At 39.8% G+C, this 10,763-nt stretch overlaps 1 protein-coding gene across 5 annotated transcripts in view; it reads right to left on the bottom strand.

Moving 5' to 3' along the window:
• The window catches only part of LOC143277480 (HAUS augmin-like complex subunit 5), a 92,151-nt gene that overhangs the window by 41,941 nt on the left and 39,447 nt on the right, over positions 1-10,763 (bottom strand). For all 5 annotated transcript variants that reach the window (XM_076582327.1, XM_076582328.1, XM_076582329.1 and 2 more), the window contains exon 13: positions 9,120-9,200. In XM_076582327.1, coding sequence (XP_076438442.1) covers positions 9,120-9,200 — 81 coding nt within the window. The remainder of the gene's footprint in view (positions 1-9,119; positions 9,201-10,763) is intronic.

Here is a 10,763-nt window from a genome sequence, read left to right as displayed (position 1 = left end):
GGCTACAATGTAAATGAAGCAGGGTGCCTTTTCTTTTCTTTTTCCAATGCATTTTTATGAAGAAAAAAAATCACACTGTATCAATCTTTCAGGGGTTTATTTGTGGTTTAAATGAAACAGGATTATATATATATATATATATATATAGAGAGAGAGAGAGAGAGAGAGAGAGAGAGAGAGAGAGAGAGAGAGAGAGAGTGAGAGAGAGAGAGAGAGAGAGAACACTGAACACTTTAATGTCAATAGCTTTACAGCCCTATTGATATGGGGGTTCATAACAACACGCATCAATAGCAATAATACTGATGAAAACCAAAGCCAAAACAAAATCTATCAATCTGTGCAACAAAGTGCAGTTCGACCATCCATTCAAAGTAATGGCATGTAGTGAGAAATAAAAACAAAAAACATATATAAATGTATAACATAAATATTTTCCATATGAGAATGACAACACAGATTTCAATTTTCACAATGAGAGAGAGAGAGAGAGAGAGAGAAAGAAAGAGAGAGATTGGTCACTTTTCCTTCTCAAAACTATATAGATGAAGTCTGGAGTACACCTGGTTGTAATGCCACAGTACCAGAATAATGAACAGAATTCATTTTATTTGTGTTTTACATAAAATTTGGGATGTGAACACACAAATTCTGCATCATTCTCAACAAAAACAACTTCCAGAGAGACATAAGATTAGTGACCAAACAAGCAAGGCTCAGATTGAGAAATATGAAATTTGATGTGTTCACAAAACCTGTACGAAGTTTGCAAAGAGACTGGATGATGCGTTGTACGTATTTCACTTTAAAAATGCCAGACATGTTCTTAAATAAAACTGTGAAACACTCATATAAAGAAAGAAAACCAAAGAGCATGAGGATACGACAGCTGGACCACAACTCCCAGAAAAAAGACTTGCACTGAAAGCTTTTATCTATTTTTCTCCAAGAGATTACTGCAACATGTGTGACAAAGCGAGGAAATGGAACGCAGTTTCTAAAGTGCATAGCTCTCCAATGGGGAAAAGTATGGCAAAATTGCTGAAGACTCGATCAGAGAGGCTGCTTCTCCAACCAAGGGAACTGCGATCGTCTAAATACATGACAGACCTTGTGGCACGGGAAGCACACTACCACAAAATCTTTTGGAAGGGACTTCATTCTGAGGCATGTGGATAGACATGGACAAAGAGCCAAATTATTTACAAAAGGAAGCCCACTGGGACACTTTTAGTTAACCATATATGCGAGTAAATGGAAAATAGCATCAATGGCAAAGATGAAGTAGAGCATGTATTAATGCTGAGAGATGTATCATGCATGCAAGAGAAACAACCACTGTTTCACAATCCAAACCACAGGACTGAACATTCTGGGTGCAAAACAGGTTTTGCAGCTCCAAATCACCGGAGTAACTTACTGTACTCATCAGACACATGCAGGCCAAACAATTACAAGTGCTTTCGTTGCTTCTGCATCAGAGGACAGAAGGTTGGAAGAGGCAGCCCTCACACTCTGCTGTCTCATTCAGTTACAGAGAAGCTCCAGTGAGTCACTGCCCCCCAGCAGTGGCGTCTTTTTTGACTGAATATCAAAGAGGCTCCTGGTTCTGCAAAGGACTTTATGAATTGTTCTGACTGGAAAGAAAAATGCCCCTGAAAAGAAATATGGAATCACTGCCTGTTTCACAAGACGTGTTATGCTTCCACAAGTGGAAAGTGGAAATGCCAAAGCACATCGACCTGGGCACTGCAATTTGCCATCTAACAGGCCGGAAGTGCTAAACTTGTCAGCATACATATTTTGATTCACTTTGACCACTGCATATCTTACTGCATGTCCTTAAACTTGAAACTGCAGTCTGCTACAATGGACTTCAAAGTAACAGCTTGCTGCCAGAAACCATCTCTCCCAATAACGTGATTCCTCACTCATACGGAGACATAGTGATATACAGGAGTCGGGATTAGACATTCAATACATGGAATGGCCAATCAAACCGTAGCAAGAAACTCTGAAAACCATGCCCAGACACCAGTACTCAGTGACGCGTACCCTTCATTGACACATCCAGACAGCCTTCAGTATTAGCCCCCAGAGTTCCAACCATGTTTCACAAACAATAAGGTAGAGCCCATACTAAAAATAGTTGACTCTCATGTCCCCATTCAACTCACTACAGCTGGCGCAAATATGTCCAGATTCATGCAGATTCTGTCCAGATACACATCTTCTGTGAGCACCTCATTACAGATTGCCAGGTTGCATGTTCTGCAGGTGTCACTGAACACAAGACAACTGGGTCAGGACTATGCCTTTGTCACATTTGACTTAGCAATGGCAAAGATGACCATTTGGCAAAATGAGCAGTCCCAGAAGAATACAGTATGTTTTGGTGGGTTTCACTTCACTTGTTCTCTTGGTACTCTGAGAAAACTCATGAGAGGAACAGACTTTAGAGACATCATTGTTCAGTTGGCACCAGGAGCTCCACTGAAGCCTCTGTAGCCAGAAAACACAACGACCATGCCATCAGAGCCTACCTCAATGTTGGAAGCTCTGGGGATACTTTATCTGTGACAGTTTCTCAAAGACTCACCAAGTGCAAGGGAACTCTCCAAGAACGCAAAAGAGCATCTTCAAGTCCCCGCAAATGGAGAAGAAAAAAATACAAAAGTATGCCATTAATATATGCGAAGTACAAGAAACAGGTTCTTGTGGCAATAAATGAAAGATGGCACAGTTTGATAGTGCACATGAACAACTCAGTGATACTTTCTGTAATTCGAAAGGAATGATTAGAGTTAGTTTTGCAATGAACTCTAAACTGTCTGCTTTTCGCAACTGCCAAAGAAGGGAATTGGTGTGTTGTTGTTTTTTTTCGTGTTGTTGTTCTTTATTTTAACATTGTCTGGATTCTTAAAACGGCAATCAACGTTATGTGACACAGGTTATTATGGACAGGTAACTGTGGACAGAAAAACTCACCAAACTATAAAGCAGATATTGTGAAAAATCCCCCTGCTGTTGTATGTAGGGTGTGTGGATGCAAAAACAATTAATGACAATGTTTTGTTTACCAAATAAAAAGTTGTGAATCGCTGTGACGCGATACTTGAAATTGTCAAGTTTGGGTCTGTAATAGAACGCCTGTAATGCTCTGGTACATTTTACCAGCTTATTCTTGATAGTAGAAGGCTGAGAGATATAAAATGAAGCTCTACAAACATAATCTTCGTCAAATAGGACACTTCACTAATAACAACATACCATTTTTGTTGATCACACACTTTCACAACAATACAAAAACAGTATATACCTTGGTATATTCATACCGTAATTCATTTTTGGCAGACAGGTATATCTGGATGGCAAATTTATCAAAGTTTCTGGAAATCATAAAGGAAAATGCTTCCCAAGCTCCCCCCCCCCCCCCCCACCCACACACACACCCAGCCAGTATAAGGGGGCGTGGGGGTTATGGTCACCTTCAGGTCTATTATATATACTGACAGCCCATCCATCAAAACATGCAAGCCGGTCCCACTAAATAAGCAAACATGACAACGACCAGTATCTAAAGTAGATACTACATTCAGTGTCCATATTAATCTCTCTCTCTCTCTCTCTCTCTCTATATATATATATATATATATATATTTGTATTATGAACCCCCATGTCATTAGGGCTGTAAAGCTATTGACATTAAAGTGTTCAGTGTTCACTCTCTCTCTCTCTCTCTCTCTCTCTCCCCAATCCCCCGCCACCCACTTACCACCAACCACCATCCCTGTACCACTACCCTCCTTTGGTCCCTAATCCCAAATCCCCCATCCTCCTCCCTCTGTCCATCCCCATTATCCACCATGAGGAGCACTTCCACTGTCAAGAGACGGGAACGACACAGGCCGGGACATTCCTGACTATCACCCAGGCAACGCCAGTGTTCCTCGATCGCCACCTTCCTCCTCCAACCCCCCACCTGGCCCAGCGGGCATGATGCAGGGTGTGCCTTCTGCTGGTTCACTCCACCCCCTGGCTGTGCACTACCTCAACATGGCGGCCCAGTTGTGTGCACAGCAAACCGCATCGTATCAGATGTTTTAGATCTTAAGGTTGTATTAGTGTGCGTGTGTGTGCAGGTGGATATGTGTGCACAAGGAAGAGTGCGAATATGACCGCGCATGATCGAGTGTAAGTGAGTGTGAAAATTGCGCAGATGAGTGAATTTGTGAGTATGACCCTCACCTCTGAACTCTGCCTTCAAGTGCCGAGCTTTTTGGAGCATACACAATCTTGATTGACTGAAATCTTACTTTTTTTTTTTTTTTTTTTTCTTTCTACAAAGTGGTGCGACCATTTTTCCCTTGAGGAGTGTTTTGATTCTTTATACTCCTTTTTCTCTATCTCCCTTACACTTTCTTCGTTCTCTCTCTCTCTCTTTAAATCTATGCTCCGATTGCAAGTGGTGCTGGACCTGTGCCGGACACTATCAAACAATTTTCTATCAGTTGTGGACACATGTGAAAAATGACCGAACACTGCCAACACCAGTCAAACCTGGCGCTGTGAGCAACTGATGTGAAACTGTGTTGAATACTAGTTCGATTGTGGTTTTTCTTTTATCCCTTAGTTTTCCATTGCGTATTTTAAATTCTGTTTTTTTCTGGTATTGATTGTTATACTGAATGTCTTGTATTGATTAGTTTAATTACTGATTGTATTCTGATATATATACTGATTGTGTTTTGTTTGTACCTTTGTGGGTTTTTCCCCCTGTTGGCAACTAATTTCATTTATTTTTCATTGTTCACAAAAGAAAACAAAAATGAACACCAACACCAACCAAAATGTATGGCCATCTAAAGACAGTCTTCAAATCACACATTTAAATATAAATCACGCAGTTAACAAAACTACAGAAATAACCTCCCTATTAAGTAACCATGGAAAACCTTTTCATATACTTGGTCTCTCTGAATCAAGACTCTCGGAACATATCTGTGATGCTGAGATGTACATCCCAGGCTATAACGTTATCTGTAATGACCCTACAAAAGCCAGGGAGACTGGTCTCCTCCTCTATGTCAGCAAATCCCTCACATTTAAGCGTCTACCATATCTTGAACAGCTCGATGTTGAATCAATGTGGATAGAAGTCAAATTGAAAAACACCCCTTCCATTTTAATCGCTTTCTGTTATAGAAATCCGCAGAACGGGTAAACTGGCTGGATAAATTCACCTCAATGATGGACGCGGCGACGCTAGAATCAAAGGAAATCATCTTACTCGGAGATTTCAACACAGATCTTACCAAAGCCAATACACAGTGGAATGCAACAATAAGTCTGTTTAATCTGCATCAACTAATCAATACACCCACCAGAGTTACGCACAATTCACAGACGCTCATAGATCATATATACACTTCCAATAAGAACAATATATTAGAAGCTTGCGTACCGATATTCAACTGTAGTGATCACTACCCAGTTTGTGTCACTTGGGGAAAAAAAGGAGTAAAAATTCCCAAATCAGGCCATAAGACAATAGCATATCTTTGCTACTCTAAATTTAATGAGCAGCTCTTTATGAATGATGTGAGTAGCTCCCATCTTTCATCGGTATATGATATAACAGACCCGGATCTAGCAATAGAACACTGGATCGAAATATTTACAGAGTTATATAATAAACACGTCCCACTCAAAACTATAAGAGTTAAACACACCCCTAAACCAGCTTGGTGTTCCAAAGAGTTGAAAGAGGCAGGCTACATTAGAGACTATCTAAAAGAGCAGGGCTACCACGAAGAATCGAACAAATTGAGAAATGCAATAAACTCGCAAAAGCGCAGAGAAAAGAGGAAATATTACTGAGAATTATCATCCTCGAAAGAAAACCCAAAATCAGTGTGGCAAGCTATAAACCAACTCAAAAACAAGCAATCTTTGTCAAAATCAACCGTGATCAAAGACGTTTCTGTGAATCAACTAATACACACTTTTCCACTATAGCTAGAAAAATCATTACCACAGATTACACAGAACTGAATGACCTTGAAAAATTAAAATTGTATTGTCGTAATAAAAACACTTCAATTAAATTGAATATTCCACCCATAACAGTATTTGAAGTCTACAACTACCTTATCCAACTAAAACAGACAGGAACCCGCAGACTGGATGGCATCGACAGCAGAATTCTTGAACTAGCCACTCCAGTTATCACGAACACATTAACGTAAATTTTTGACTCACTTGTGTAAACAAAGTGAGTCTATGTTTTAACCCGGTGTTCGGTTGTGTGTGTGTGTGTGTGTCTGTGTGTCCATGGTAAACTTTAACATTGACATTTTTGACTCACTTGTGTAAACAAAGTGAGTCTGTGTTTTAACCCAGTGTTCGGTTGTCTGTGAGTGCGTGTGTGTGTGTGTGTGTGTGTGTGTGTGTCTGTGTATCCGTGTTAAACTTTAACATTGACATTTTCTCTGCAAATACTTTGTCAGTTGACACCAAATTAGGCATAAAAATAGGAAAAATTCAGTTCTTTCCAGTCATCTTGTTTAAAACAATATTGCACCTCTGGGATGGGCACAAAAAAATAAAAAATGAAGCCTAATTATATGATCTGATATTCTGACCCAACAACAAGAGCAGTCATTATTATCATTTTTTGTTCAAACAGGAACTTCTTTTGCTAAGCATGGAAGTTTTATTTATTTTGCAAACGTTTTGGTGCAGAGAGTAAAGAAGGGAAATTACTCTGTAATTAATGCTATGGGACTTAATTTGCTTTAAACTGATCTTTCTCATCTTAAACATTACATCTTGAAATTATACTCAATACATAAAAAGCTTGGATTTTTTTTTAAAGTGTATCACAAGTGAGTCTTGAAGGCCTTGCCTCTCTTGTTAATCTGTGTATTGACAAAAACTATTTTCCGATCGCATTTAAGAAAGCGAAAGTTATTCCTATTTACAAATCAGGGGACACCACCAATCCTTCAAACTACAGGCCAGTTTCCATTATTTCTATTCTTTCAAAACCACTGGAAAAACACATCAACAAGCATATTTCACATCACTTTGATGTCAATGAACTTTTACATCCAGCTCAGTCTGGTTTCAGACGAAAGCATTCATGCCACACAGCATTGGTCAACACTGTAGATGACTGGCTTACCAATATCAATAACAATAGATATTGTGGTGTTTTATTCGTCGATTTTAAAAAAGCATTTCATGTGACAGACCACAAACTCTTACTTAGAAAACTTGAGCTGTATGATCTGTCAACCAATTGTCTTAGTTTGCTTGAATCCAAAATGACAAACAGACAACAATGCGTGACGATGAGTACATCAATCTCAGCACCAACAACACTTGATTATGGCATTCATCAGGGGTCTATTCTAGGCCCTTTACTGTTCTCAAAATATATAAACGACCTACCGCTCCATATGAAATCCGTCTGTGAACTGTTTGCAGATGATACAACAATCCACACTTCTCATACTGACATTGTTGCTCTTGCAAAAGACTTACAAGAAAGTACTGATGATCTCGTTAGATGGACCAAACAAAACCACATGTCTCTTCACCCTCAAAAAACAAAATGCATGTTAATCACAACCAGACAAAAGAGGCAAAACACTATACATAATCTTCCTTCCATCCAAATTAAAGGCGAACCTATTGAACAGGTCAGTGATCATAAAGTTCTGGGGATCATAATTGACAACAATCTCACTTGGAATCCTCACATAAATTTCCTTTGCAAAACGACAGCCCAGAAAACCCATCAACTATCCAAAATCAAACATTTCCGTGACCTTCATTCATGGAAATTATTTTTTCAAGCGCATATTCAGTCTACAATAGATAATGCATCAACACTATGGGACTCCACAAGTGCGAATACCATGAAGCCATTACAGAATCTCCATAAACGGGGGCTCAAGCTGGTACTCCTTATAAAGACTACCCTTTTAGACTCAGACTATAAACAAGCGAATATTCTCCCACTAATCCGTAGATTAAAGTACAATACAGGAATCATGATGCAAAAAATTATGACAGGTAATGCACCACCAACATTAATAGACAAATTTTCTGTAAATTCATCAAGGAATCCCCCCAAAGTCCATATCCCAATTCCAAGAATTGACTTGTTCAAATCCAGTCTGGTTTACTCAGGCGCCACCCTATGGAACTCACTCCCAGAAACATTGCCCAACCACCTTCAAAAAACATTGCCTTTCCCACCTTATGCCATAATGTGTAATGTAAATCGTTCATTTTATCAATACTGTTTGTCAAATGTGTATGGTTGACAGAACCTTCCTCACCCTCTATCCCCCATTCCAATGTGTAATGCGGTGTGTGTTGTGTGTGTTTGTTTCTTTGATTTTGTTAATTTTTTTCCTATGCATTTTACTAACACCATGCTAGTGACTGTATGCGATGTGTGTGTGTGTGTGTGTGTGTGTGTGTTCGTGTGTGTGTGTATGTGTGTGTGTGTGTGGTTGTTGTTTTGTTTTGATTTATGCATAATTTTTCCTCTGTTGTGTATCTCTACTAACACCATGCTTTCATTTTATTAAATATTGTGTAGTGTAGACCCTATTCTGGGCAGGGACTGGATGTAAAAAAGCACACCAGTGCTTACCTATTATCCTCGAAATAAAGAATTTGTCTTGTCTTGTCTTGTCTTGTCTTGTCTCTCTCTCTCTCTCTCTCTCTCTATATATATATATATATATATATATATAAAACACCCTAACTTATGATCTTATGATTTTCTGTCAAAAAAAATTTTAGGGTCTTTGGCAATTCAGGGGGTTCAAATTTGGAAGAAAAGAAAAGTCTCTTCATAATCATCTTGATCTATGTCATTTTCCTTTGTAAAATGAAAGAGAGAGAGAGAGAGAGAGAGAGAGAGAGAGAGAGAGAGAGTGTTTGTTTCAGGTAACCATGAGTGTAGGAGGGCAGTGAAGGTGACAGAATGTGGCAGTGAGAAACAGAGAGACCACAGATTGGACATAACTCTAGAGAGGATTTTTTTAGGACAGATGGAGCAGACAGCTGTTGCATGTACATGGCAGCAGTTACTCACATCCACATGCTGTGCTGCCAGGCGTGACTTTGCTCCAGCGTTCTGTTTGGCCACAACCTGTATCAAGTTCTGTTTGGCATTCTGCACACACACACACACATACACCCACACACTTGGTTGTAGGTGATAGCATTAACAAAAACTGTGTGCTGATCAAAGTCTGATCAAAGGAAACTCAATCGGAAATGTTTACCAGAAATAACAAAGTATATGACATGTAAGAACGAGACTTGGTTACGGGGCAACAAGAAGACGCTGAGGAGCAACGAGTGGTAAGGACGTGCCAAGGAGGCAAATTCAAAACAGAAAATAGCATGTTTTCAGTAGGCACTTAAAACTTTTGCCTGCGTATTCTAATAAATTCATCATTAATGTTTGACAGGCATGACAGCTGACTGGTTAAAGAGTTGGACGTTCAATCTGAAGGTCTTGGTTCGAGTCCCAGTCATAGCGCCTGGTGGGTACACACGGTATACACATTCATAACATCCCATATCCATGTCAGTGTTTGGTGGGTCATCAACAAAAACATACCCAGAATGCACATCCCTGAAAATGGAGTATGACTGCCTATATGGTGGGGGTATAAAACGGTCATACACTGAAAAGCCCACTCATGCACATTAATCAGCTTGGGAGACACAACCCATGAAAAAGAAGAAGATGATCATCAATGTTAAGATCATCAAACTGTCATCATTGAAAAGAAGGTCCATTATTATTCATCTCTAACAATGTGATACTGTTTTATGATTTTTATTCTGTTGTGTTAGGTAAGTTTTTTTTCCCAGTTTGTTATTGCTTTTTATGAAGGATTTCCCTATAATAAGTTAATGTCAACAGACATTTAATGGAAGACACACAAGGGCATAAGCCAGCTCCTGAGCACAATACTAACATCACTCTGGGCACAGAGCCTCAAGACATTTACAGGAAAAAGAGACACAGGGAATTCAGTGACCTATCTGAGTCCATGGAATGTGCATGAAATTCATTGATTGCATGATCTAGATTCTTATATTGCGCCCATCATCGGTCAGAGAACAAGCTCTAAGCGCATTTACAAACCAGACTGCCTGGGAAGAATCAACTGACAGATGCCTCTAGGCACCCATCATTTGTCTCCTGTGTAAATCAGTCAGGCTTCAGTCACACTCACACACACACAAACACACACGTCAATATCAGTCAGGCTTCAGTCACACACACACACACAGTCTTCAAGACACAGTGCTGGTTTAATGTGGCAGTCTGGGCAGTAGAATCTCACATCCTTTCTTTGCCCTTTCTTCCAGCAGACTCTGCACCTCCTTTGTAGCCAAGCCTTCTGTGGGGTATGTGGGATGACATCAATGAAGTGTCGTCCACAGACAAACCTCCTGGTCATCTTCAGCAGTGTCTGGGTCTTGGTCATCTAAAATCATGGCACTAATTACATCCTTCTGGAAGTCCAGGAATGTATTGCTGTTGCCTGTACCACTTCAGGGTTTTCTTTGTGGCATCATAGGGCTGTAGCTGTTGGTCATGATGGTCCATGGCACCCATGTTTTTGTTGTAACCAGAATTGCTGTTTACTGGCCTTTGGGCTTGCTGCTGCTGGTATTCAGCTGCAGGTTTGTGGCAAGTTGTCAACTCCAGATGGTC

The sequence above is a fragment of the Babylonia areolata genome, chromosome 34 (genome assembly GCF_041734735.1).
Source record: "Babylonia areolata isolate BAREFJ2019XMU chromosome 34, ASM4173473v1, whole genome shotgun sequence".
NCBI lineage: Eukaryota > Metazoa > Mollusca > Gastropoda > Neogastropoda > Buccinidae > Babylonia > Babylonia areolata.
This window is presented reverse-complemented; position numbering and strand designations above follow the sequence as displayed.